Below are 27178 nucleotides of genomic sequence, written 5' to 3'. Positions count from 1 at the left end.
CCCAGAACCCTGGGGAGGGCAGGCCCCAGAGCACTGTGGGAAGGGTGGCCCCTGTGTGGGTGGTGGTGAAGAGGGGCAGGCCCCAGGGCACTGTGTGGGGGGTGGGGGGGGAGCCCCTGTGAGGGGTGATGAGGAGAGGCCCCAGCACTAAGGGAAGTTCCTACTCTGGAAGGGGTGATGGCCCAGAGCATTGTGGGAGAGTGCCTGCTGTAGGGAGGCCATTCCTTCTCCACCCCTGGGCTTGGCTCATGGGGGGGGGGGGGGGGCGGGGGGGGGGGTCCCCCGGGTGCCCTCCCGTCCCTTGGGGGGGGGAGGCCGGATCCCCCAAGGGCTGGGTGGGGTTCTCTTGGGTGGTGAGTCTGCTGGGCTCAGACCAGAAGTTGCCCTGTCAGACCCCATTGTGGGGGATTTCTGCTGGGGGGTGGCGGGTGGTGCCCATTGCTAGAGGCCAGCAGACGGTGGTGAATGCATCCCAGCATCCTTTGCTCACAACTCCTCCTTCCCTCTCACCCCCGCCGCCCCATGTATCCCCTTCTTCAGTCTCTTAGCTTCTTACACACAGGTCTGTGGCATCTGCTCTGCTGAGCAGGGTGGGGGGGTGAATCCCCTCCTGGTGGATGGGAAGGGAGGGGCATTGCCTGGTTCTTGCCAGGTTCAGGATCCATGTGCGGGGAGGGTCAGGTAAGGGTACATAGGACTGTCCAGCCTGTGACCCCCAAAACGGACCCTATGGCTGCACTGGGGAGAGTTGGGTTCAGTAATGAGCTAAGAGACCCAGGAGTGGGGGAGTCAGACAGCCAATCAAAAGCAGCATGCTGGTCACATGACACATCCTCCCCCCCCCCTTCTTTTCTTGCTCTTATCCCCCTCTAGGGGTTAGGGCCCCCAGTGCTCTGGGGTCCAGGCTACAAGCAGGAGGGTGCCCACCCCCCAGGGTTAGGTTAGCACTGGGTTTGAGGGGTGCCGCACAGTCTAGTTGGGCTATAGGGAGGCATCTTTGCAGGGACCCCAGCTGCATGTTAGGAGAGGGCCACCCTGGGGCAGGCTCAGAAGGCAGTGCCCCAGAGGGAAGGGCTGTAGAGTGGCGCCCCCCACAGGCCTGGCCAGGCAGCAGCTCCCTCCCTGTGGCGCTCTCTCCGGCAGCCGCTGGGCCCCCGCATTGACAAGGCTTTCTCTTTCCTTTGCTGTTGCATCCAGCATGCCATCGCTTTTTGTTTGAAGGAGTCGGGGAGTAAACCTCCTGTGGTAACGTATCACTCAGTGCCTGTGCCCTGCTGTGCCCGCTGCTGCGTGCCCGCCGCACCCACTGAGCTTATTTTTTGTTCTGTTCCATCCCCTGCCCGGGGGGCTGGTTATTCCTCCTGCAATGCTCCTGCCCCCAGCCCATCTCCCCGCAGCAGCAGGCCCTGCCCATGCTGAAAGGCTTGGAAGTGCAGTGGCCTCTGGGCCTGATGGGTTGGCCTGAATGACAGGGGCATCACTTGCTATGGGGCAATAGGGGCAGCTCCCCCAGACCTTGGTTTGCTCCCCCCCAACTTTTCATAGGTCTGTGCTTCACTATGTGTCTCCCCCCTGACTTTGCAGGGTACAATAGAGTCACATGTAATAGCAGCTTTGCCCCCCAAAGGCTGCCCCTGGGGAGCGATAGGGTGTTTGCACAGGCCTAGCGTCATGGTGCCATCTAGTGGCCGCAGCCCACCCAGTGGCCAAGAGCTTGCGTCTTGCCAGGGGGGTCCCTCCTAGTTCTGAAGGTCCCAGGTTTGATTCCCTGTGCCGGCATACACACCACTGTGCCCCCCCTCCCCAGGTTAGATATGGGGTGGCCCAGGTGATGGACACCCCCGGAGGAGCTGCCCCAAGCTGGGGACAGGCAGCCGTGTGTTTGGCTGAAGTGTCCATTGCCACCCCTGCTAGGGAACTGTAAGCCCCATGGACTCTGCTTTCCACCAACGGGGATGCCATTGCAAAGGAGCAGCACAGGATGGCTTGGCACCCCCAGCCTATGTCAGGGAGGTGGGGGAGTCTGGTTCACAGGCCCGTGGGGCCGCTGGGCTGTAATGGAGCAGCTAGTGGCTCCTGGACCAGACTGCCTCCCCCATTCTGATAGGGTCTCCTGACCCCCTTCTGTTGGGGTCCTGCAGCGGCTGGGCTGTGGTGTGTTGGAGGGGGCAGGGATTCCCCATGCAATGTTGCTGGGGTGGGGGAGCTCTCCCTCCCCAGTCCCTGCCAGGGGCTCATTGCAGCAGGAATAACAGGGCATCCCATAACTTTTTTTTTTTTTTTTGGTCCCCCTTTTTTCATGCCTTCGCGAGGCTGTCTGTCTGGCCCGCTGGCCGTCTGTCTGTTGGATGTGCCCCTCCCCTGCTGTAGTTGCACGCTCCTGCCTTGCTCGGCTCTGTGTGCCCGTCCCTGCGCCGGGCTGCTGGCTGTTGTCTCGTCTCCTGTGCTCGAGTGGCGAGTGTTGCCGTGACCTCAGGGCAGGACGGGAAGGGGTGTCCTGTTCACCCAGCTGGGGCCTCTTAGTGCAGGGGGGCCTGGCCCAGAGCGGGGGCCCCCGGCTTGTCTTTCCTGCTTTCCTCCCTCCGTGCCAGGCCTGTGGGGCAGTAGGGCAGCCCTAGACTCAGGGGCAGGGCTATTGTGTTGAGCTGCCCCCAAACGCCTTCCTCCCCATGATGGGCAGGAGGTGCTGTGTCCTGTGTGCTGCGGGGGGGTGGCATCCCCAGGACACAGCTCATCCTGGCTGCTCTGCCCCATGGGACCCCAGCCACAGCCCCCCTGCCCTGAGGGAGCCTGGTCCCTCCCAGCACGAAGCCTTTTCCTGATGCCCCCTATGGGAGGGGGAGCTGTTTTGGGATGAGTGGACCTTTCTCAACGGGGTGCTGGGGGCACGGGGAAGAAGACCCCTGGAAGAGGGAACCCAAGGCTGGGTGTGAATGGGGGCACTCGTGGTCTGCTGAGCCATAGAGACCTCTGTGGGGGGTGGGGGCTGGGAGAATAGGGGGGCTGTAGCCAGCATGCTGGGGACAGCTGGAGTGATGGGAGGGGGCAGGGTCACTAGGCAGTTGAGGGCCCCTGACCTGAGAGGGTGGTGGGTAGAGCGGAGGAGCCTGCAATGCCACTGGCTTTGCAATTCCTCTCCCCCCCCCCAACCCCGTGGGGGGGCACCCTCCAGCTGTTCACCCCCCTCTCTCTCTGCTCTGGGCAGATCCGGTACCGGAAGGACAAGGTGCTGCCCAAACAGACGCCCTGCTTCACACCCGTCATGGGCATGAAAGACTTGGCCAACGGGGGTGCCATTGCCGCCACCATCCACTATTACTGCCCTGATGTGGTGCGTCTGGAGGGTGAGTTCAGATGTGGGGCTGGACGAAGGATGGGGTGCCAGGCAGCGATGGGTTGGGAGCCTGGGGGCTGTGCTGGCTGCGTGGGGCAGTCCCTGGGGCTGGGAGGGGCAGGGGTGGGGAGCCTGGCTGGCGAGGGGCAGGTCGGGGAGGGCAGTCCCTGGGGCCAGGAGGGGCAGGGTGGGTCTGGGGGAGCAGTCCCCAGGGCAGCACTCATGCCCCCCTCCCTGCAGACGTGTGCCTGAAGGAGACCATGTCGGTGGCCGACAGCCTCTACAACTTGCAGCTCATCCAGGAATTCTGCACTGAGTACCTGGGCAGCTGCTGCCCTCTGGCACTGGAGGACCTGCTCTATGTGCCCCCAGTGCTAAGGGTGAGTGGGGTAGGGGTTGGGGTTGGGGAGGCCTGAGCCAAGGTGCCCCCAGCATGTGGGCGGTGCCCTGTGCAAGGGAGACGTGCTCCAGCTGGTGTGGGAGCTTGGAACGGGGGGACGGAACTCATTGAGGGGAGCCATGGGTACTTGCGTGCAGTGGGGTGGCTGGTTCGGACTCACCCTGGCAGGACACCCCTCCTATACTGGTGCGAACTTTGGGGCCAGGTTAACCATAAAGCCCTTGGCTCTGGCCTTCTAGGGGCGGGGGGGCTCTGCCCAGCTCTCTGTGACTGCAGCCCCCCCCCAGCCTGCGCCCCTTGCTCTCCACTGAGGCAGAAGGGTGCGGATTAGCCAGCCTGGCGGAACAGCCCAGCTTGGTCCTAATGAGGCCTTGGCCGGCGCCTCCGGCTGCTCTAATTGGGGCTGTGCAGCCTGGCACAAAGGGCCCCCTCTGGGCTGGGCCCGGGACTGGTGCCCCCAGCCCTGGAGTCCCTGCTGTGCTCACGGGTGCCTTGGTCTGGGCGGGGGGGGGGGCACCCTCCTGGTCTGCACACACACGCGGGGGGGGGGGGGGGGGGGTGTCCAGCCTCTCGCTCCTGGCTGGGGGGGGCCTGGGGGGGGGGGGGGGGAAGGCTCATTGCTTTGGCCTCTTTGGAGCATGTGAGCAGCTGTTCTGCCTCCCCTGCAGATCAACATTGGGGTGTTCCTGGCTGAGCTCTTCCTGTGCTTCGAGGTGCTCAAGCCGGACTTTGTGCGCCCCAAGGAGCTGAGGGGACTCAAAGGTACCAGGGGGCCCTGTCAGTCCCTGCTGGGCCAGGCTAAGTCTGGGGGGATGGTTTCTCGTCTCCTCCAGACATCGCCCTGGGGCAAAGGTGCCTCTAATCTCTCCCCTTTGGCTGACACTAGACCCCCCCCCCCCCGGTCACAGTTGGGTACAGGGGGGGCTGGGGAGCCCTGTCTGAAAGGGGCAGATATCTCCTGCCTGGGGTCCAGCATAGGATGTCGTGCTGACTGACTGACTGCTCCTGGAAGGTGTGGGGGGTTCATTGCATCCCCCAGCCACAGGGAACTTCCCCCCCTTCCAGCCACCTTGTCCGGGCTGTGGCTACTGCTCCCTGGCCAAGGTCAGGGCGGGGGAGGAGTGGGAGTGGAGCATGCTGGGAGCTGGCTCAGCCCAGCCCCAGAACAAAGGCCCTGTGTTGGCGATGCCCTTTGAAGGACCTTGGCTGCTGTTCAGGTTGGGGTTGTGGGGCTGGCAGCCTGGCCTGGGCGGATGCCGGCCATGCCCGTCCCCCAGGAGTGGCTGGGGGCAGAGACTAATGCTCCCTGCCTGCCTTCCAGATCCGCCTTCAATGAGCGACTCCCTGACGCCCAGCAGTGGGAACAGCAATAGGTGAGTCTTAGCACCCCTGCAGTCTGGCATGGTGGGCAGGTCTTGCTGTGGTACCCTAGGAGCTGGTGAGTGCTGGCCCCAGGGGGCGCTCTCCCCCTGGCAGTCAGTGCTGGCCCCAGTGCGGCACTAGGGGGCGTTGCAGGGGGTGCTCTCCCCTGGCAGTCAGTGCTGGCCCCAGTGCGGCACTAGGGGGTGCTCTCCCCTGGCAGTCAGTGTGGCACTAGGGGGCATTGCAGGGGGCGCTCTCCCTTGGCAGTCAGTGCTGGCCCCAGTGCAGCACTAGGGGGCGCTCTCACCAGGTCACTTCTGTCTGACTGGACTGGTAGCACTGGGTCATTCCCTCCTGCTGAGCTCTTGATGACTCTTCCATAAAGCTGGTGGGTCTCGGAGGTATTGTGGAGCCTGACCTCTCTTCACCCCCTTGGAGCTCGGGAGGTTCCTCTGGGCTGTGCTGGGGGGCTGGAGTCTCTGCAGCACCTACCTGCTAGGATGCTGTTTTCCAGGCCCTGGCTGGGCTCGTACTGATGCCATGACTCACCTGCCAGCTTAAATAGCGCCTGGGCAGGATCAGCTCTGACCCACTAGGGGACCCCTGCAGCCATGGGTTTGTCCCCCCCTCTGGGGGCAGCGAGGGTATCATGATTGGGGGGGGGGGAAGGGTGTGGGGGGGGGGGGGGGGGGTGATACGGGGGCAATTTCCTCCTCCACCCAGGAAGAGAAACATTCAGTGGGGTTGTGAGACTGGACTGCCCCTCCCCCAAAAGAAAACACCCTCTTCTCCCTCTCAGAGCTGGGGATCGAACCCAGGAGTCCTAACTCCCCGCTCCTGCTCTAACCACTAGCCCCCACTCCATTCCAGGACCCAGGAGTCCTGGCTTATGAATCACGGCTCTCCCTGCCATCCTGACCAGATCTTCATTTAGTTAACTTCCTGCCAGGGCAGAACTTGAATGATTTTAGTTTGTAAAATCCAATCTGAGTCTGGCTGGCTTCTGCCCCAAATCACTGCCCTTGCCAGGCTGCGACCCAGGCAGAGCTCCCCCGGTGAATGCCTGAGTGTGATGACATCCCCAGCAGTAGGATACACCATGTTCGCCATACCCAAAGCCAGGAGCCCGCTGGTGGGCTGGCACAGGGTGCCTATGGGTGCTGCTCAGATGTCTCCTCTGGGGCCAGGTGGTGCTGAGCTGGCACCTGTGGGCTCAGGTGTGATCTCATGTGCGGTCTCTCTTGCAGTGGTTCCCCGGTGTTCAGCTTCCTACACCCGCTCCTGCCAGGCGGGCAGCCGCAGTCCCCGCTCAGAGGCTCGCTAGGTGAGATGCCCTGCACTCCACGGGGGATGGGGGTCGGCAGGGCCGGTGTAACCACTAGGTGAACTAGGCGGCTGCCTAGGGCACCAAGATTTGGGGGTGCCAAAAAGCGGTGCCCCCCAATTTTTTTTTTTTACACTACAGTGGAGTCACATCTTACACGGGGGTTAGGTTCTAAGGTCAGCACGTAAGAGGAAAATCACATATAGTGAAAATTACCATAAAGTACAGTATACACTGTGTACACTAGAACCGGGGTCCTCAACCTACCAAAGGTGGCATGCGAGCCTTTTTAATCGCAAGCTGCGGGTCCCGGCCGCTGCTGAGCCCGCCGGCCTGGGTTCTGTTCACTGAGCGGGCTGGCAGCCGGGACCGGAGCTGGCGGACGGAACCCGAGACCGGCAGCTCTGCTCAGCCTCCTGCCGGCCTGGGTGAACAGTCTGGGCTTCCGACTGTTCAGCCAGGGTTCTGTCCGCCGGCCTGGGGTTCCGTTCACCGGAACCTGCAGCCTGCCACTTTAAAAAAAAAAATCGGCTCGCCTGCCGTAGGTTGAGAACCCCTGTTCTAGTGTATACTGTACTTTATGGTAACTTTCACTATACGTGATTTTCCTCTTACGCGCTGACCTTAGAACCTAACCTCCGCGTCAGATGTAACTCCACTATATTCATTTTTGAAAGTTGATAATAAGTGATGTTCCGGGGGGGAGGGGAGGCGTAAGGTGGAAGTTTTGCCTAGGGCGTGAAATATCCTTGCACTGGCCCTGGGGGTCGGGGAAGGCTCCAGCTATTGCTGGGGCTGTGTGGGGTTCAGGCCTGGTCTGACCTTAGCTGGGGGTACACTCCCCTGACCGATGCCTGCTGTCTGCGAGGGTCCCCAGCTAGGAGCTTCAGAGCCCCCATAGGGGAAAAAATGGGGGACCTCCAAGGCCCACCTAGCTTGATCTGGCCCTGAACCCCTTGAGTTGGCATCCAGGCCCCTGGGCACATAAGGGCGTAGAGAGAGGCATTGTAACGCCCCCAGCCCAGGTCCCTATAGACCCAGTCCCTGCCCCAAACCATCCTGGAGGGGGCTGGGGACAGCTCTGGCTTATTCTAGGGGGGGGGGGCATGGGATGGATCGGGGTTGGGGGCGTGGATGGATCTGAGTCATCCTAGAGGGCTGGCAGGCTGGGGTCCCCAGATGTTGGGGTGGGTCTGAGCCATTCTGTGAGGTCCCTACATGGTTTTGGATTGGGGGCTATGGGCCATCTGAGAGGGTGGGGTTCTGAGGGTTGGGGTGCTCTGGGCTGTTGCAGCAGGGGGCTGATGTGAGGCCCCAGGGGCTTGGGGGCTCCAGGCTGTCTGGGGGGTTGTGTGTGACCATAGCTCTGTGCCCCAGGTTCCATGCACCACTCTACCTCAATGTCCCATGTGGAGGGCGGATTTGGCAAACCCTGGAGCAAGAAACAGCTGAGGTGAGGCAGGAAGGGGCTGAGTGGGTGGGGAGCATCGCAGGTGTGGGGGCTGGGCCAGGAGCTGTTGGGCCCTAACCCTTGGTAGGGGTGGGGATGGGGATATGGGAGGTGGAGCCTTCCCCCAGCTCAGCCCATCCCACCCCCAGCTCTGTGCAAGGGCCAGAGCTGGCACATGTGGCCTGGGGGGGGGGGGGGGCTGTCCCTTTTTGTGGGCATGGCTTGTCTCTCCATAGCCAGACCCTGGCCCCCTGCTGTCCTCACAGTCATCTGTGATCTGTGCAGGGGGCAGGGCCTGTTCCCCTCTGGGGTGGGCATGGTAACGTGGGGCCCATCCCTTTCTGGGGGCAGGGCCTGTCTCTGGCCAGCCCCTCACCCCTCCTTTCCCTGCAGCCATCCGCTGTCACAGGCCGTGTCATTTAGCATCCCCTTTGGGCTGGACAGTGACGTGGACATTGTGATGGGGAACCCCGTGGGCATGCTGCGCTCCATCAGCTCAGACAGCTTGGCACCTGTGCCCACCCGCTTGGCCCGCTCCCCTGGCCCCCTCCCTGAGGACGCTGCCCAGCGGCTGGCCAAGGACGAGGCCCCCAATGGGCTGGTGGCGCCACACCGGACAGTGCACAAGGTGGCGCTGTCTGCCAAGGGGGTTGTGGAGCGCGAGGGCCCCCCCGTGGAGAACGGGCTGGCGGACGGGTACCCCGACCTGCCCACCATTGAGGAGGCCCTGCAGATCATCCACAGCAGCGAGCGCCTGCACCCCGAGGGGGCGGCCGACGGCTTCTACCTGCATTCGCCAGAGCCAACCAAGCCCACCCCGGCACCCGAGCCCACGCCAGCACTGGCTGTCTACCGCTTCCACAGCGGGCCCCCCAACGGGCGTGCTGAGGGCCCCACCCCCCCTGGGGACGGCAGCTTGGACTCGGACGCTGAGGACCCTGCCCGCCTGCCTGGCACCAAGGACGACACCTCGTCGGGCCTGAGCTCGCTGAGCTCCCAGCCCGACAGCGCAGGCTCCTCCGGTGCTGGCGTGCGCATGACCAGCTTCGCCGAGCGCAAGAAGAAGCTGGTGGCCCCCGAGGGCAAGGCCTTGCAGAAGAGCACCGGTGAGAGCTCGGAGGCAGGCGCCGTGCCCCCTGAGGACAGTCCTGGCCGCAGCCCTGCCCTGAGCTCCGAGATGAGCCAGCTGGGTGCCCGGCTGGAGGAGAAGCGACGCGCCATTGAGGCGCAGAAGAAGCGCATCGAGGCCATCTTTGCCAAGCACCGCCAGCGTCTGGGCAAGAGCGCCTTCCTGCAGCTCAAACGCAGGGAGGGGGGAGAGGAGGAGGAGGAGGAGGGGGAGGCCAAGCTGTCGCTGGAGGAGCGGCTGGCCCGGCTGGAGGCAGAGGAGGACGCGGGCAGCCTGCAGGTGCAGGCTGAGGAGGAGGGGCCAGGCCAGGGCCGCCTGGAGAAGCAGGTGACGTTCTCGCCGGAGATCAAGGGGGCCCCACTGGACGAGAACCTGGGCGATTACAACCGGGCCGTGGCCAAGCTGAACACGGCGCTGAGCTCCCTGCAGCTGGACATGCACCGCCTGAGCCAGCAGCAGCAGCGCCTGCTCCAGGAGAAGAAGCCCAGCCAGGCCTGGGTCATCCCGGCCCCCAAGGGCCCCGCCCCACGGGCCAGCCGGGAATTCGTGCCACCCCGCTCCGTGGAGCTCTCGTCCTCTTCGCCCTCGCCTTCCCCCTCCCGTAAGCCCCCTGTCCCCGCTGCGCCCCGCTCGCCCCAGCCAGCCCCCAAGAAGGCTGCCCCCACGCCTCCCAAGAGTCCCAAGCATGCCCGGCCTGTGGAGCTGAAGCTGCCTCCCCTGACGCGGGTGCTGACGCCCCCCCACAACGTGGACACCCTGCCCCACCTGCGCAAGTTCTCACCCAGCCAGGTGCCCATGCAGACCCGTTCCTCCATCCACTTCTCGGAGGAGGTAGCTGGGCCGGAGCAGACACTTGAGTCCCCTGAGCTGGAGACCCAGGGCAACCTGCGCCCTGTGGCCTCCGTGGTGCCGCAGGGCGGGATGGGCAGCGCCCGGGTGTCTGGGGACGGCACCAGTGATGTGTCCTCGCCGGGCGAGCGGCGGAGCAGCCTCATTGAGATCCCACTGTCCAGCCTCCAGGCTGAGGAGGGTGACGGGGACGACTCGCTGGAGGAGTCGCTGACTGAGGTGATGGATGCGGAGCCACGGGCTGGCCTGGGATTCTTCTTCAAGGTGAGAGCTAGGCCACATCCCCGCTGCCCCAGGGTACCCCTCCCATGGCCCATCACTGGGCTGCCTGCCGGAGCCACTCAGGACAGCACTGAGCCTGTCTCGGCCACAACCCGCCATCGTCACAGAACCCCCTGGGTTGGGAGTGCCCCTCTCTGGGGAGGGGGGAGCAGGGAATGGGACACAGGGCCTTTCCCCTCTAGGGGGCTGTCACAGAGTGTGGGGGGGAGTTAGGGTCCTGCATCCCCCTCTTCCTGCGATTCACCGTGACTCTCAGCCAGCCAGTAAAACCAAAGGGTTATTAGACGACAGGAACACAGTCCTAAGCAGAGCTTGCGGGCACAACCAGGACCCCTCGGCCAGGTCCCTCTGGGGGGCAGGGAGCTTAGACCCCAACCCTGGGGGGTTCCCTCCATTTTTCCAGCCAGCTTCAAACTGAAACTCCCCTGCAGCCGTTTCCTTCCACTCTCCACCCCCACCCCCTCCAGCCTTTGTTCAGTTTTCTGGGCAAAGGTGTTACCTGGCCCCATCCCCCTCCCGGCTCAGGTTACAGGCTCAGGTATTGTCCCTCAAGTAAAGTCACCCCCTGCTCTCCCATCCCCGTAAAACTAGATGACCTTCCCAGGTCAGTCTGCCCCGTCCCTACTGCTCTGCTCTGGCCGGCTCAGTGTCAGGAATGGCACATGGGGCCTTTCCCCTCTAGGGGTGCTGTCCCCAGCACCGGGAGACTTGCTGGGTCAGGCTTCTGTGGGGTTCCCTCCCCCTCCCCTTGGGCTCTCTTGGGTCACAGCCAGCTCCTTCCTGTAGGGAAATCCTGGGGCTACTGTTTTTGGCTCCCTGCCTCCCCCAGGTGCCTCCTCTGAGCAGGCTCCTCCCCTAGGGTCTGCAGCAGGGGGTTGGCTGGGATGCAGTCCTGCCCCTCTGGTGCTGTGGCTGGGCTGGGCTGGGGGTCGCTCCTGTCCCAGTGGGCCATGTGGGGGCAGTGCTATGGGATGTTAGCTCAGCTGTATAGTTAACCCTTTGGATTCTGCCACGATCAGACTCTTGCAGTGGTTCTGAAAGTTTTGTACTGGTGACCCCTTTCACATAGCAAGCCTGTGAGTAAGACCCCCCCCCCCCCATAAACCATGAACACTTCTTTATATGTTTAACACCATTATAAATGCTGGAGGCAAAGTGGGGTTTGGGGTGGAGGCTGACAGCTCACGACCCCCCATGTAATAACCTCATGATCCCCTGAGGGGTCCCAACCCCCAGTTTGAGAACCCCTGGACTATTGCCTAGAACACCTTGTGGAGGGATGGGGGTGTAGGGTCCATGGGAGTTGGGCACCTCAGAATCTTTGTGGATCTGGGTCTAGCTATTGTCTTTTTTGCTTAACTCCCAAATGCTGGGGCTGCATGGGGGACACGGCAGGGGATTAACTGACCTGAGAGCAGCAAGGGGATCTGGGCCTCATGCTGCCGTCCAGCTCTCACGAGCCATAGCTGTAGGACTGCCTAGGAAATGACACATTCCCCTGGGGAACTCCTTGCCTCAGGATAGTGCCCGGGGCAGGAGCTTAGCTGGCTCTGAGAGTTAGATATTGGTCTGGGTAACACCACTGCTGTTACAGGCCTGGATGGTCAGTATTTGCCCCTGAGCAGGGTGGCTTCCTGCCCCTCCCTCTGAAGCAGCAGGGCAGTGGCCCAGCTTGGCTATGGGCTGGGATAGCTGGACCCTGCCCTCAGCTGTGTGGCTTTCTGGGGCCCCTGGGGCTTATGCTGAGGCCAGTGGAGCTGGCAAGTGGGTGGGAGTGTTGGGATACCCAGGATGCACTACAGGCTTGTTCTGGCTTCATGGGGATGTGCCCACCCTCCCTGGAGCTGTGGCAGCACCCCATGTCCAGTGCTGCCCTCGGTGCCTGCTGTGTGCCCACATCACTGTTACCTGCAGACCCCAGCCCTCCCTGCTCACTAGCTCTGTCCCTGCCCAGGATGACGAGAAGCCGGAGGACGAGATGGCCCAGAAACGGGCCAGCCTGCTGGAGCGCCAGCAGCGGCGCAATGAGGAGGCGCGGCAGCGCAAGCAGTGGCTGGAGGCTGAGAAGGAGCAGAAGGAGGAGGCAGCCAGGTGGGCAGGGGGGAGTCGAGGAGCAGGGGCAGTGTCAGGGAAGGAGCCCATGTCAGGTGGGTGGAGGCAGGTGCCAGGGTGACACCTAGGGGGAGTGCGTGCCTGGGGGGGCTGGGCCACAGTGGGGTGGAGCCCAGGTCTACAGGCACCCAGGAGTGTGTGGGTGGGGGGCTGGTCTGAACAGCACTGGGGTGGTGCCAGGTGGGGGGGGGGGGGCGGGGGGCCCTACAGCGGGGCGGGTTGGGGGGCTTTGGGGCAGAGCCCAGCCCCTCATGGCCATACTCCCTGTGCCAGGCTGCAGACAGAGGAGCGCCCACGGCCGGAGGAGGAAGCAAGCCCGCGGCGCGGTGACTTCACACGCCAGGAGTACCTGCGGCGCCACCAGCTGAAGCTCATGGAGGACCTGGACAAGGTGCTGCGGCAGAAGCCAACCACGGTGCGCGCCCTCAAGAAGGGACGGCCCAAGACGGTGTTCTGTGACGACTCGGCCCTGGCCCGCAGCCCGGTCAAGGGGCTCCTCGGTACGGCTGAGGGGAGAGGGTGGTTCATGGACAGTGGGGGGTAGGGGGAGGTGGGTTCATGGGAGCCACCCCTTGCCCAGCTGTCTCACGCAGCCAAACCACCTACTCCAGCACCTGGAGGGCCCAGGAGTCGAGTCTGACTTAACTTTTGGCAGGGAGGTGCCTGTTTGGGGGGCTGGGGGGATGTTTTGGGCGCTGTCTGACCGAGCTCTCTGCCCCCCCCAAGGATCCAGGCTCAGCAAGGTGTACTCCCAGTCGACCCTGTCCCTCTCCACCGTGGCCAACGACCCTGGGAACTCACTGACTGTCAAGAGACCCTCCAGGTGAGAGCGTGGGGAGGGGGAGCTGGGCAAGTAACCCCCTGTGCTTCTCCATGCTCCACCCCCCCCCCGCCCGATTCTGCCACTTTAGATACTGGGAGGGGGGTTCATCCTGGCTCCTCCTAGGGGCCTGTAGCAAGGGGAGAAAGCAGCATGGCTCCCATTGGCAGGGAAAGCTCCAGGCTGGGGGGCTGGCCTGGGGCCATCCCTGGAGTCCTTCCTCCTTTCTTGGGGGGGTGGGGTCTCCTGGGGGGGGGCAGTGATGGAGATGGAAGGTTTGGGGTGGGGGGGGGTGACTCCCAGGGAGCTGGAGGGTGAGTCTGATTGGCCCCTGCATTGGAACTCCTGCCCCATATCTAACTGCCCCACAGAGCCGCCTCCCCCTCAGGCCTGATGTCCCCCAGCCGGCTGCTGGGCAGCCAGAGCCGTGAGCGGGACTGGGAGAATGCATCTACTGCCTCGTCGCCTGCCTCTGTGCCTGAGTACACAGGTGAGACCCTCCCACCCTGCCTCCCCCTCTGTCCTAGAGCACAGGGATGAGACCCCCCCTGCCACCCTTCCTCCAGCCCAGAGTACACAGGTGAGACCCACCACCACCATCCTACCCTGTCCCTCCTCTGTGCCTGAGTATGTGGGTGAGACCCCCCCCCCCCCCGCCCCCCCCCCCCTTCTACTCCCCCTCCAGCCCCAAGTACATGGGTGAGATCCGCTGCTGCCTCCCCACCCTGCATCCCCCCTCTTGCCTTCCCCCACCACCCTGTCTCCATCCAGAGTACATGGGTAAGATACCTGCCCTGCCTCCACCCCACTCCCCTCACTGCCTCCTCTCCAGCCTCCATCCCCGAGTAAATGGGTGAGACCCCTTCCCTCTCCTGCTCTGCCTCCACTGCCCCTACTTCCATCCCTGAGTACCCAGGGGCCAGGGCCCCAGCTGGGGAAGTCTCTGAGAGGAAGCCCTTTGCTGTGCCAGACCCCAACAGGTCTCTCTCTTCCTCCAGGACAGGCCACACGGCGTCCCCACCTCCTGAGACTGACCCGCTGGGCTTCACCTTGTGAGCCCTGCCCAGCGAGTCCAGCTGAGACAGACCCTGGTACAGACCTGTCCAATCCGCAGGGCCCGACGCCCCTCAGCCCGGGTGACAGGGCCACTCCCCCAGCGTTGTCAGAACAGTCGGGTTTCTTAGGTACCTGGACCCCAGCCTGGGAAGTCCTTAGGCCAGCCCAGAGCAATGATGGGTGAAGCCCTGAGCCTGGCCAAGCCCTGACATTCAGACTCTGACCACCTTGCTCAGATCCCAGGTGGGAGCCAATGCTCCCCCCACCCCCCAATCCTTTTGTTTTCGAGCTGGGGTCTGTGCTCAGTAGCTCTGTGCCACTCTGACCTCTGTCTCTTAGGGCAGGCTAAGAGCAAACAGTCCTCCCCCCATGCAAAAAACAGGGGAAACTGAGGCACATAGGATTCATAAAAAAAGTTCCCACTTTGTCACAATGTCTGAAACCCTGTCCCCACCCAGCCTCTCACCTGCCTCCACCTCCTGCTGCCTGCCCCAGCCCTGAGACACCCCTCCCCTCAACACCTCTAGCTGCCACCTCCATCCCCATGGACATTGATTAGAACTGCCTGGGCTGGTCTGTTGGCCGGCTGGAGCCCCGTGGGAGGTCCCCCGGGGGCAGAGCCTGGTGGGGCAGTTCCTAGGTCACTGGATCTAGCTCTAACCAACTCTCCCTGGCAGGGCCCAAGTTGTATAAAGAGCCAAGCGCCAAGTCCAACAAGCACATCATCCACAATGCGCTGTCACACTGCTGCCTGGCTGGCCGCGTCAACGAGCCCCACAAGAACAAGATCCTGGAGGTGAGGGGGGGGCCCTTACTCCTTCATCCCAGAGCGGGAGGTGACTGGGTGCACCTTTTGGCTGAAGAGGTGGCCCCACTGGGGTATGGCTGGGGGGCGAAGGGGGAGGGGGCTCTTGTGTTATAGGGCTGAGGGCTTGTCTGGTCTCTAATCCCTCCCCTGCTCCCCAGGAGATGGAAAAGAGCAAGGCCCATCACTTCCTGATCCTGTTCCGAGACTCCAGCTGCCAGTTCCGAGCGCTCTACACACCGGCAGGGGAGACAGAGGAGCTGATGCGCTTGACGGGCTATGGTCCCCGCACCATCAGCCAGGCCATGATCGAGGGCATCTACAAGTACAACTCGGACCGCAAGCGCTTCACCCAGATCCCTGCCAAGACCATGTCCATGAGCGTTGATGCCATCACCATCCAGGGCCACCTCTGGCAGACCAAGAAGCCAGGCACCCCTAAGAAGCCAGGCACCCCTAAATAACCTCTCCTGGCCTCTCTGAGCTGAGCTAATCCTTCACACAGCTGCTGCTGCAGGACACGTGTGCCCAGGCAGGGCCCAGCAAGGCAGGGGAAGGGCTTATCCTGGGAACTGCCAAATACACTAAAACTATGGGGTCAAAGGGCACAGGGGAGAGAACTGACTTGGTAAGGCCTGGCCCTGCCCCTAACCTATGCTGAGGGGAGGGGCTAGGTGCCCCTAGGCTGGCTACTCTGCTCTCTGCACCCCCCCCCCCACCATCTGAATGTCAGACTGCACCCCAGGGGCATGTCTCTCCCCCTCCCTCCATGAGGTGTGGATCAGGGCCTGGCCCCTGGGCTGTGTACATTATACATAACTATACAGAGATTGAGCTATTTAAATGATTTTGCAATGATTTGTATATAGTGAGTTGCATTTGATAAGCGGGATGGGCAGGGGGGAGGGACAATGGGTGGAGGTGGGGGGTGTCTGTCTCTTCCTTCATGTCTTGTCTATTTTGTATCTTCTGAGCTTCTGCCACAATTGAATTCTGTGTTGAATTTTCCCCCTTGCAGGAAGGGTGCTGGGCACAGGACTGGGCACCATGGACCCGGGGGGGGGGGGGGGGGGGGAAGAACCTGGCCTGAGCCCACCTGCAGCTGCCCCAGGGAGCAGGACTCCCAGTGCCCATGGCTCCCCCACCCCTCCTAGCCCAGGTAGCTGCTGCCTGTGCCCCTGGTTGGGGCTGAAGCTGGAGTGCTGGCCAGCTGGGAGGGGCCTGCTCCCTTTTAGGGGGCTGGCTGGAGCAGAGGGAAGGGGAGCTGGGCCTGGTCCGGTGACAGCCCCCTGGCACTGATGCCTGGGCAGGGTGAAGGGGGCAGGGCCTGCTGGCTCCCTGTGGTTTGGGGGGGGGTTGGGCAATGCTGTAATGAGCTGGCAGGGCCTTCACCCTGTCACTTAATAAAGTAACTTAAACGAGCTTCTGTCTCTGCCTGGTTCCTCATCAGAAGAGCAGCAGATGCCCAGGCTAGCAGCCTCCCCCTGCTGCCCCAGTGCACAGGGGAGCTGGGCGCTAGGCCCAGCTTAGGGAAGGATGAGTCAAGTGGGGCAGAGCAGGGGCCCTGGGATCAAGACTCAAAGGGGCAGCCGGTGGTTTCAGTTGAATCCTACATGGAAAATTTTTCCTTTGTGGTTTTATGATGGAAAAACAAACTTCTTCCCCACCCCTCCCACATGGTGCAGGCCAAGCCCTTGCTGGCACTCAGCAGGAGCTAAGGGCTGCATGTGGAAAATGCTTTTTTTGGGGGGGGAGGGGGGGTTGGCTCCTGGCCTGCAATGACTCTACACCCCCCCCACACACACACACCAGCAAGAACTGCTCTGATATAGCCTCACCTTGTATCAGCTGGTCCAGGGAGCAGAACTGGTGCCTGACCAGCATGTTTAACCCTAATAATACTCAAAGGTGCCTGGGCTGCCACTCAGTTCCAACCCCCCCCTCCACCTCACATCATCCCTCCTGCACTGAGGGCTTGGCTGGGCCTGGCCAGAACAGGGTCCCTCTTCCCCAGCCCTGCCCTAGAATAGCATTGTGCAAGGGGGGGAGGGGTAGGCCTCCCCCAAGGCAAGCCCAGGCTCTGGCCCTGCAGGCTTGAGCCCATGGCCAGGGAGCTACCTGACCCAGGGTGAACTGTCACCCTGTCCCTGCCCAGCTCAGGGGGGGTGGGGTGTAGGTGGAAGAGAAGAGAGGCCAGAGTGCTGGGGGGGGGGGAGGGGGGCACACTGCCTAGAGCTGTTCCCAAGCCCCTGCCCCCCCTCCCTGAGCAATGACAGCCCAGCTGGGGTGAGAAAAAGAAACATTTATAGTAAAACACCCTGCCTCAGACATAGCTGCCCCTTCAGGGGGAGCGCTCCCCCTCTCCCTGCACCAGAGCCAGGGGTGTGGCCACCCATGCCCCAGCCATGGCAGCAGTGGGGGAAGAGCACCAAGCACATGGTTCACCCTACTCACTAGCTGGTGGAGACCAGATGGAGGGGCAGATTAGCCCCAGTCAGATGGGCCCCAGGCCTGAGCCCAGATCCAGGACTGGCTCCCTCCCCCCTAACAAGCCTGGCTCCCAAAGTGCTTCATGGGGGAGGGGTGGACAGGCTGGCTCCACACCCTCCTGCCAGTGGCCCTGAGCAGGGTCCTCCCCTGCCTGGGTGGCACAGCCCTATCCCATTCCACCCCCTCCCTGCTAGGAGCCAGGGCCCCACAGCCCAGAACTCAGGGAGCCTGCTTGGCCTACAGGCCCAGGAGAACTAGGGCAGCAGTGTTCCCCTGGGTGAGGGATAGGGCATGGCTCCAGCCAGCCACAGGGGGATGGACACTCAGCCCATGCTCTAGGGGATCAGCCACAGGCCAGCACCAGCCCAGGAATCTCAAAGTCCAGACCCCTCTGCCCGCAGTCCAGGAGGGGAGCAGGATCCATGGTGTCCACTAGCTGCCCCCAGTTCCAGTTCAGTCGGTCTTCAGCCCCCCAAACACAGCCGAGGGGATGCTCTGCTGCTCCAGCTGCACCTCTGCAGGGAGAAGGGGAGGGTGAGTCAGTGGTGAGCCAGCACCCAGAGGCACCCGCCTACGGCCAGGAGACAGATCCTGCCCATCTCCCATCCTCAGCCTGAGGGGCAGGACGTATCCAGCTACACTAGGCCCCTCCCCCAGCCACAACTGCACACCCCCCTTACCATCAGGCTCATTCTCCTCGCTCTCATCCCCCTCCTCCTCCTCGTCAATGTCGATCTCGTCAGGGTTCGCTTGCCTGGACAGTGCGGCCAGCTCGCTGCGTGACGCATCGCTCCTGCCAACATACCGGGGGGGAGGGGAGTGAGCAAGTCCTCCCTATGCCAGCTACTCCACAAACAGTCTTGGGCCCCCACTGTGCCCACCCCCATCCATCCACAGCTCCCCACATGAGTTTAGGCCTAGGACAGGCTCCACCCAGTGTGCGGGGGGCTATGGCTGGCTATGCCGTGGGTGCCAGCCCCAGCCCACGGGGAAGGGGTGAGGGCAGCGCCAAGCAGGGAGGGTGGTTGGGGGTTACGGGCTCAGCTGGTGAGAAGCCAGCGTGGCTTTCAGCCCCAGGCTGCACTGGCACACTGGGCCCTGGGCAAGGGGCACATCAGAGCCATTGCTGGCTAAAAGGCAGGGGAGCCGAGCCCCAGCATGCAGTAGGGCTGGCTGCCCAGATGCATAATGGTAGGTGTAGTCACCACAAGCAGCCCTATACATACAGACCTGACAAAGAGGATCTTCTCCTTGGTCCGGGGTTTGTCCCGCTCTGCCTCGGCCGCCAACTGCTCTGCCCGCTGCTCTAGCAGCTTCATGTCGTCCATACCACTCTGCCCCGGCGCCAGGTCTGACACTGGAACCAGACAGCAGGGTGAATGCCAGGGAGCCCTCGGGGTGGGATACAGGTGCCCCCAAGGCTCCCACCCTATGCAGGGGTTGCTTACCGGTGCCCGTGGCGTTGCTGGAGACTTTGAGCATCTGCGAGGCCATGAAGTTGACCTGGGTGTTGTAGGTGGCCTGGACGCTGCGTTTGATGCGCAGCATCTCCCGGATCGTGTCTTCGTTCCCGTGCCGGATCTCAAAGTCCTTCCACGTCTGCCAGAAGGAGCCTGTGGTCTGCGGGGTGGGGGTGGACAACGGGAGTGAGCCTTGCGGTGCCCACTCCCATGGCCTGTCCTACCCGTCCCCTCACCCCAGTAACTGCTACTAGACCACCCCCACCCAGCTCAGAGGCTATCTCCCCCCAGGGCTCAGGCTGTTACTGGAGATGGTGGCAGGATGCTGGGCCACTCCTGGGGCACTAAACCACCTAAACACCACCCCTCTAGCTCCATGGTCTGCAAGACTCGCCCCCAGTGTGGGTGTGGCCTCAGGGAGCCCCACCCCTAAAGAGCCAGACTTAGCCCAGGGCTGTCCTGGGGCTGGGGATAGATTCATAGATTCTAGGACTGGAAGGGACCTCGAGAGGTCATCGAGTCCAGTCCCCTGCCCGCATGGCAGGACCAAATACCATCTAGACCATCCCTGATAGACACTTATCTAACCTACTCTTAAATATCTCTGTGGCAGTAATGCCCAGAAAAGGGCAGAGGGGGAGCCCTGCACCCATTTATAGGGGCCTTATCACAGTCAAGCCCCTCCCCACTCACTCCCGGGCTACAGGTTCCAGCAGTCACAGCGAGACACCCCCACCCACCCTGGTTCTGGTCTGGCGGGAGGCCCATGTCCAGCACTGCTGCATCCCCACCATAGCCAGGGGGGAGGGGGTGCAGGGTGGGCACCCCGGGTCACTGTAGTGCCAATTGGTGGTGGGGGGGTCAAGGGTCGAGCCCTCCACTGCCAGCTCCAGGAGTGAGGGTGGCACTGGTCCATCTCCCAGCCTCCTCCAGGGCAACTGACCCCTCTAGCAGGGCCCAAAGCCCACCTGGCTGGACAGAGTAGCAGGGAAACCAAGCCGGAGGACGGTAGTGTCAGGGACCAGACTGTAGGGGACAATCCCACCCCCAGGACCTGGCTTGCTCTGCCAGTCCACGTTTGCCCGGGGCCCTTACCCGGGGGTCACAGATCTGCGAGCAGTAGGAGTAGATGGCCCGGGCCCGGTCGATCTCGCCCAGCTTGCATTCCATGTCGGCAAAGCGCTGGCACATCTCGCGGGCGTGCTCGTCTGACAGCACCTGGGAGAGAGTGCCCTGAATCCCACCAGCCCCACCCCCCATCGCACCCTGGGGGGGATGGACGGACAGATGGACCTCACAGCATGCGCTGCCATGCCCCCGGCCCCACTCCTGGGTGGGGGAGTCAGGATGCCATGCAGTGTGCTCCCTGCAGGCTGCGGCTCAGAACAGGCCTCTCCCCCACCCCAAGATCCCGGGTTCGTGGCTTCACAGCCTTGGGCTGCAGAGTGCCAGGGGTGTTTGGGGCTCGGCCCAGTGCTGTCTGTGCCCATCTCTGCCGCCCGAGCGCCCCTGCTACAAGAAGGCAGTGCTACCCTCCAGCGCTGGGACCTCAGCCAGCCCATGCCTCTCACTGCCTGCTGGATGGGTCTAGGACTCCTCAGCACTGGCCCATGGGATGTGGGTGCAGGAGGCTGGGAGGGGTTTCTCCAAGGGAATGGCAGGAAGGGGCCTAGGACAGCCCAATGCACTGGCACACTGGTGTGGGGGCACGGCTCTAGGCCCATGTGTGTGAGGGGGGAGAGGGAAAGCTCCACCAGCCCTGCCCCCTACCTCACCTCAATGGCCTTCTCATAGATGCTGCGGGTGTGGGTGACCCCGTAGATCTCGGCCGCCCGCTTGATGTAGATGTTGTACATCTCGTACTGCTCCGAGGGCTGCACGGCCCGCGTGGCCCGCTCATACACCGCCATGGCATGCCGCGCCAGCCCGAACTCCTCCTCCAGCTTGGCATACAACAGGTAGATGGCTGTGGGGACAGGGTGAGTCAGGGGCCGGCTGGCACAGGGTACGACTGAGGGCCCTAGTACAGGGACACCAGGCCACAGGGTGACTCGGAATCAAATCAGAAACCCGCAGCACCACTGGGGTAGAGGCAAAGCTGGCTGGCAGGGGGGCTGCATATGGGGGCACTGGCCCTGCCACTGCCCAGGGTCTCAGGCCCTCTTTGCCACACATCAGTCTGTGCCTGAGTCTACATGGAGCCACAGGGCCCAGTGGGGCTGGGCTCCCCACTTCAGTATCCCATCCGCCAGGGCTCCCCTCGGCTTGGAGACAGGACTGGGCACCAGTGCGGGTGGAATGCTGGCCAGACAGCGCCACATGGCAGTTGATGCCAGGATGCCCTCATATCGGGGAGCCAGAAAACACCCCCTCCCCCAACATACTCTTGGCATATTTCTGGGGGCAGCCGTCCAGCGCCTGCTCGAAGAGGTCGCGGGCACGCTCCAGCTTCTTGCCGCCATAGCGGTCGATGAACTTGGTCAGGTAGGTGTTCCAAATGTCATACACGTTGGGCCAGCGGAACAGGGAGATGCCCCTCTCGTAGGCCTGCCGAGGGAGGAGTGTGAGCATGGCTGCCTGGGTCCCCCCTGGAGCCCTAACGCCTGGCAGCAACTGGGGACACTTCCATGACCCCCCCTGGGAGCAATCGCACCCCCACCCCCCCAGATCTGCACATTAACCCTCTAATTCCCACGGTGCCACCTCAGAGCCCTTTTGACCCAGCCAGATCTGCAGCCCCTCCCTCACTGGGCAAACACCTGCCAATCAGGGGCTCTGCTAGCCCTGCCCACCAGTACCTCCCCCCACCCCAACTCTGCTTCTCGGAGCCCAGCTAAGTCCCACCCTCCCTCGCCCTTAACAACGGAGCTCCCCTGCACCTTGAAGCTCTCCTCGAAGTAGGTGTGCTCCTCCAGGAAGAGGGCATAGTTGATGATGATCTGGGGCGTGGCGATGCGCAGGTCCAGGATGCGGTCGTACACCGCCTTGGTGGACTAGGAGAGAAGACCAGGCCGGCAGCAGTATTAGGTGGATTACAGTAAGGGCTGGCATGCTGCAGGGATCCAGGTGACCCAGCAGGATGGGCAGGGGCGGGTGCAGGCTGAGCCTGGCACCATCCTCAGTGGAGTCCACCCCCTCTCTCCCCCAGTTCCTCTGCCGGATAGCAGCTAGGGCCCGGCTCCGTGACCCCCCTCGGGACCTGGCCCCTGACAAGGGTGGGTATCCTCACCTTGAAGGTGCCCAGGCTCTCTTCCAGGTCGGCCAGCATGGACCAGACCTTGAGGGACTTGTACACACGGTTCTGGACGGGCTCCGAGGCATCGAAGTACTCTGCTTTCTTGGCTGGGATGGCCGTGGCTTTCTGTGGGGCAAGAGAGGAGGGCGCTCAGTGGGGGCAGCGAACCCTGTGCCCAGGATTTCACTGCCAGCAGCAAACAGAGTGGGCAGGGCGATTCAGGGACCCATGACATCCCCTGGCAGGCGCCACGCAGGCAGCTTCTCACCATCACTCACTGTGTCCCCAGCAAAACATGGCTCACACTCAAACCACTAGACCGGCTGCCCCTTCCACAGCTGGAAGTGGAACCCAGGAGTCCTGGTTCCTGCCCCCCCCCACCCCCATTCTAACCATTAGACCCCCCACACCCCTCCCAAAGCTGGGAGCAGAACCCAGGAGTCCTGGTTCCTGCTCCCCCCCACCCAATCCCCATCCCTCTCAGAGCTGGGAGTGGAACCGTGGAGCCTGGGCCTCAACCTCAAGATGTTCCTCTCTCCTCTACCCACCCAGGACTCTCCAGCAGCCGGAGGGATGGTTGCCGGTGCTTGCCCTCGTACCCCACATTGCCACTCCCATCACCCCCCCGTGCCCAGCAGGGCTGGGCTCACCCGGAGGATGCGCAGGGCCTGGTCATAGTTCTCATGGCGCAGCTCCATCTCCCCGTACTCGCACCACACGCAGGCCAGGTCGTCCACCTGCTTGAAGTTCACCTTGGTGGCTTTCTCAAATATGGTCCTGGCCTGGGGAAGGGGAGGGAGGCAGAATCAGAGGGAGCACAAGCTGCCCACCCCCCCCTCCAGCCCCAGGCCAGCCCGCTCCCCGGAGCTGTGGCAGGAGCTCCGCCCACTCCCTTCCCCAGGCTCCGGCAGGGGCCCAGACACAGCGCACCCAGCCAGGCAGAATCCCTCCCTCACAGACCCCTCTGCCCTGGCCCCCCAGGGTTGGCATTAATGGGGACTCTGCGCAGACTCTCTCTCCAGGTGCTTGGCCGATGCTCCTGCCCAGTTTAATCCCCACTAGCAGCCACTGCTGGGAACATGAGCCCTCTTGGGTGATGCCTCAGGATGAGGGGCCTACCACCCCACACCCCAACCTCCCGATGAGTCCCCTGGCCCAGGGCATGGAGAGGGGTAGCTTCTCTTGGCCGTTCTCACTCCGCGCCCCCAGCAACACTCACATCCTCAATCTGCCCATTGTCCTCGTAGAACTTGGCGAAGGAGACCCAGAGTGTGTGTGTCTTGCCAGTGGCCTTGAAGGGGTCCACGGTCTGCACGGCCTCTGTGTAGGTGTTGATGATCTGTGGGGGCAGGTGGGCGCCAGTGGTGGACCCAGCGGGAGAAGGGAATGCTCTGCTGAAGGCCTTTGCCAACAGAGCTGCTACAGCAGGGCCCACGCAACCCCTCCCCCTGCCCCAGAGGGGCGCTCTCTAGGGGTGAGGGTGGAGTTCTGTTTCCCTTGGCTCCTCACTGGGGCAAGTGAGTCTCCCTGGTGATCTCACAGAACCCAGTGATGAGGAAATGGACCGAAATCCACCCACACCACACAGTCATAAAATGGGAGGAGCTTTCAGTCATTCCCAGCCTGGATTGGAACCCGGGCCCTATGCCCTGGGCTCAAGCCTGGATCAGAACCAGCGACACGGCTCCTCACCCTCATCCCCTGCCCCAGCCAGATCAGAACCGGTGCCTGTAGCCATTCCCTGTGCCCTAGCTGTTCTAATGCTCTGGACACATGCCCAAAGACAAGACAAGTCCTTGCTGCCCCACTCCTTGCGCAGCCACTTACACCCACTGCCAGATGGGACGAAGTGGGAATAGTTTGTGAGTCCTGCTCCTGCCTCAGTTTCCCAGCGAGTGACAAGAGCCTGGTTGCTCTCGGGGCAGGCTAGGAGACGGCTGGAGGTGCTGCCTAGCTGCCGGAGCCTTATTCCCCATGGCAGTGGAGCATCTGAGAAGTCAATGGGAACTCCAAATTCCAGGCCGTTGACACCTAGCACCCAAGGACCCAGGGAGAGACTTCCCCACCTCTCCTTAGGGAAGCCGAACAGCAGCCCCCCAGCTGGAGATCAAGGGACTGCCAAGGTCTGAGGTGGGGGACCAGGGCTGGCTGCTGGAAGGAGTCGGGGGCTCTCGCTTGGGGTTGAGCAAGGTTGATGGAGGGTCAGACAGAGCTTGAACAAAGGGGCTCGCTCCAGCTTGGCTGGGCTCTGGGCTGAGCAGGAGGGTCTGTGCTTTAATCTCAGTGCTCCGGGCTGACTACGGACTCCCCATGCTGCCTTCAGGGTGACTGATAACCCCGACTGTTCTGACAACGCTGTGTGAGCGTCGCAGCCAATGCTGGGTGAGCTCACGAATCCCGCATGGGGTCTGTCCCCGTGGGACTCGCTGAACGCAGCTCGTGGGGTGACGCAGGGGTGCGGAAACCCAAAGGCCCAGGCTCCGGAGGCGGTGAAGCCATGGGGCTCACCCTGGAGGAAGCATGACAGCCTGAGGGGGTCTGGCACAAGGGAAGGCTCCTCCGAGGGACTGTTCCAAAGCTGGGGCCGTAGCACTGATCCCGTGAATCCACTGGGCTCAGGTCGGGGTGAACAGGCGCAGTGAGGGAGACGTGCACAGCTGGGAAATGCACTGACCCCGCCTGGGGCAGGAGGGCCCAGGGCAGTGCCAGCTGCACAGCCTACCTCTGTGTAGCACACCAGCCCTGCACCCCCCACTACAGCGCCCTCTTGGGCAGCCCAGGACACTGCATAGCCAGCAACTCTCATCCCCGCAGCTTCCCAAGGACGCAGTGACCACCCTCATCTTAGAGACAGGGAAACCAAGGTACAGAACAACGGTGCCACTTGCCAGAGAGAACAGGGAGTGTGGGGCAGTACAGGGAACTCAGGTGTCCTGACTCACCCAAACCACTTACCAGTCTCTGCCTCGTGCAGCACTGATTAGCAGGGGAGATTTGTCCCACCCCAGAGATGGCTGCATCTCAGCACCAGGCACAGGATCCCTGTAAAGCCAGCCCCTTCCCATTACCCCAGAGGCAGCTGCATCTCAGCACCAGATGAGGAGTCCCTGTATAAACAGCTCCCATGTTCCCCATGCCCCAGAGGCAGCTGCACCTCTGCCCATTTCCGAACTCCCCCAGGATGCCACGGGGGGTGGGGTGGGGGGGGTTGTCACTGGGATGACAAGGCAGAGACCCAGGGGGATGGCCCCTGCATGCTCCCCCGGGGGATGAGCTGGCCCTACCTCTCGGGGTTTGCCCTCGTAGAGCTTCACGCGCTTGTGCCACTCGTGGACGTTGTGGGGATTCTGGCGCAGCAGCACGCTGTTGAGCAGCAGGGGGCGCCGTGTGATCAGCTGCTCAAAGCGAGCCAGGCGCAGTTCCAGGTCCACGTCATCTGTAGTGGGGAGAGGCACAGGCAGATTAGCCACTGCCCCAGTGTCCCTGCCGGGCCTGGACCCCCACAGCAGGGGGGCGACAAGCTGATACACTGCCAGATGCTAGACACCCCAGCTCTCCCCCTCACCAAGAACCCCCGGCCTCCTAGGACAACTCAGCAGGGTCCTCCCACCCCACTGTGGGCTACGAACCAACCACCCAGCACCCTGCCCTGTCTGTGACCTGCCTCAGACCCAGCATGCCATGAGCCACCAGCACTGGATCGGACCAGGAGTGCAAGGACAGTGCAGCCCTCCAAGCCAGGGGTGGGGGAGCAGGCGGCGGAGGGGAGGGGAAGGTGTTTAATAGCTCCCATTTCTACCCCCTCTCATATTAGAACGTGCACAGGCAGGAAGCAAGGCGCATGCGCCTCCAGCCTCAGACCCCAGGAAACGCCAAGGGGAAGGACTAGTTATCCCTGTCTTACACAGGGGAACAGAAGCACAGAGACGTGACCCCAGGAGTCCTGAGTCCCAGCACCCCCCCTGTTTTACGCTCCCCACTCCCCTCCCAGAGCTGGGACTCAAACCCAGGAGTCCTGATTCCCAGCTCTACCCACTGGGCCTAGCAGGGTCTTACTATCCTCCACCCCTTCTGAGTGGTCATTTGTGCTTCCCATGAAGAGCAATCAGCTGCCAGAGTCTGGAGGCCAAATGCAGCCCTGGTGTAAGTGGTGTAACTGCAGAAGTCAGCATTACCCCCTTATCCCCCAGGGCCCCACTTGGGGCTCTGCCTCCCTGGGCCGGCCAATCCCTGCTGGGGAGCGCTGCATGTTACTCGCAGGCAGGGCCCAGCTCCCCACTCACCCTCCTCCTCCTGCCCCAGCTCAGAGGTGGTCTCCATCTTGGCTGCAATCATGCTCTCCTCGAACTGGGCATAGCTGTCAAACACCTGGGTGAAATCTCGCACCGTCATCACCGTCTGGATGGCCTCCTCGTACACGTCCCGGGCCTGAGACACACGCCACTGTGAGCAGGGCCACACACTCCCTGCCCCACAAGGGCCCCCCAAGCCAGTTCCCAGGAGAGAAATGGGAGCTATCGCCCCTCCACCCTGATAAGCCTTAAAGGGCCCTTGCCCGGCTGCATCTCAGCGCTATCTATGGGGTGGAGTATGGGGGACAGTTTATACAGGGATCCCTCGCCTGGCGCTGAGATGCAGCCACCACTGGGGGTAAGATGTGGGGGCTGTTTGGTCCCTTGCCCGGTTCTGAGATGTGGCTGCTCCTGGGGTGGGGTGCAGCAACTGTTTGTAGTAGAGAAAGAGCCTGGAGCATTGGGCCTGGTGCAAAAAAATGTAAGGCCTGAACCAGAGGCTGTGAACCAAAGTCAGGCCACGTATTAAAGTAAATGCTCACAAGGTGACTGTTCAGTATATGAACCTGGCAAAGCCGTTGCTAGTGGAGGCCCTAGATATTTACATAAATATATTTTAGAAGGCTAGTACAAATACACAAAAATGTCGGGGGACCTTGCCTAAACCCTTTGTGTGGCCAATAGACAGCTGAAATTCCGGCTGCTGACAGCCGCTCCTTCCCCCGGGCACTCACAGGTTAGTGTACCTGTAGCTCCTATGGGATGCTAGGACTGTGCC

At 62.6% G+C, this 27178-nt stretch overlaps 2 protein-coding genes across 2 annotated transcripts in view; one reads left to right on the top strand and one right to left on the bottom strand.

The window, feature by feature from the left end:
* The window catches only part of CAMSAP3 (calmodulin regulated spectrin associated protein family member 3), a 36167-nt gene extending 20182 nt beyond the window's left edge, over positions 1-15985 (top strand). Inside the window, exons 5-18 of the mRNA XM_026660288.2 lie at positions 1198-1245; positions 3206-3344; positions 3575-3714; positions 4403-4496; positions 5056-5107; positions 6344-6420; positions 7798-7873; positions 8264-10112; positions 12085-12221; positions 12516-12742; positions 12969-13065; positions 13434-13552; positions 14796-14914; positions 15085-15985. Coding sequence (XP_026516073.1) covers positions 1198-1245; positions 3206-3344; positions 3575-3714; positions 4403-4496; positions 5056-5107; positions 6344-6420; positions 7798-7873; positions 8264-10112; positions 12085-12221; positions 12516-12742; positions 12969-13065; positions 13434-13552; positions 14796-14914; positions 15085-15387 — 3477 coding nt within the window. The 3' untranslated portion in view covers positions 15388-15985. The remainder of the gene's footprint in view (positions 1-1197; positions 1246-3205; positions 3345-3574; positions 3715-4402; positions 4497-5055; positions 5108-6343; positions 6421-7797; positions 7874-8263; positions 10113-12084; positions 12222-12515; positions 12743-12968; positions 13066-13433; positions 13553-14795; positions 14915-15084) is intronic.
* A 1259-nt stretch (positions 15986-17244) lies between these two features.
* The window catches only part of XAB2 (XPA binding protein 2), a 15681-nt gene continuing 5747 nt past the window's right edge, over positions 17245-27178 (bottom strand). The window contains exons 7-19 of the mRNA XM_026660268.2: positions 26392-26536; positions 25393-25544; positions 23328-23447; positions 22759-22890; positions 22103-22234; positions 21753-21866; positions 21258-21420; positions 20649-20839; positions 19969-20091; positions 18862-19033; positions 18644-18770; positions 18094-18206; positions 17245-17928 (exon numbers count right to left, since the gene is read on the bottom strand). Of these exons, the coding sequence (XP_026516053.1) occupies positions 17867-17928; positions 18094-18206; positions 18644-18770; positions 18862-19033; positions 19969-20091; positions 20649-20839; positions 21258-21420; positions 21753-21866; positions 22103-22234; positions 22759-22890; positions 23328-23447; positions 25393-25544; positions 26392-26536 (1746 nt within the window). The 3' untranslated portion in view covers positions 17245-17866. The remainder of the gene's footprint in view (positions 17929-18093; positions 18207-18643; positions 18771-18861; positions 19034-19968; positions 20092-20648; positions 20840-21257; positions 21421-21752; positions 21867-22102; positions 22235-22758; positions 22891-23327; positions 23448-25392; positions 25545-26391; positions 26537-27178) is intronic.

This window comes from Terrapene carolina, unplaced genomic scaffold, assembly GCF_002925995.2.
Source record: "Terrapene carolina triunguis isolate 2854851 unplaced genomic scaffold, T_m_triunguis-2.0 Scaffold746, whole genome shotgun sequence".
Classification (NCBI taxonomy): Eukaryota; Metazoa; Chordata; order Testudines; family Emydidae; genus Terrapene; species Terrapene triunguis.
The sequence above is the reverse complement of the archived record's forward strand: the minus strand, read 5'-3'. Positions and strand labels throughout refer to the sequence as shown.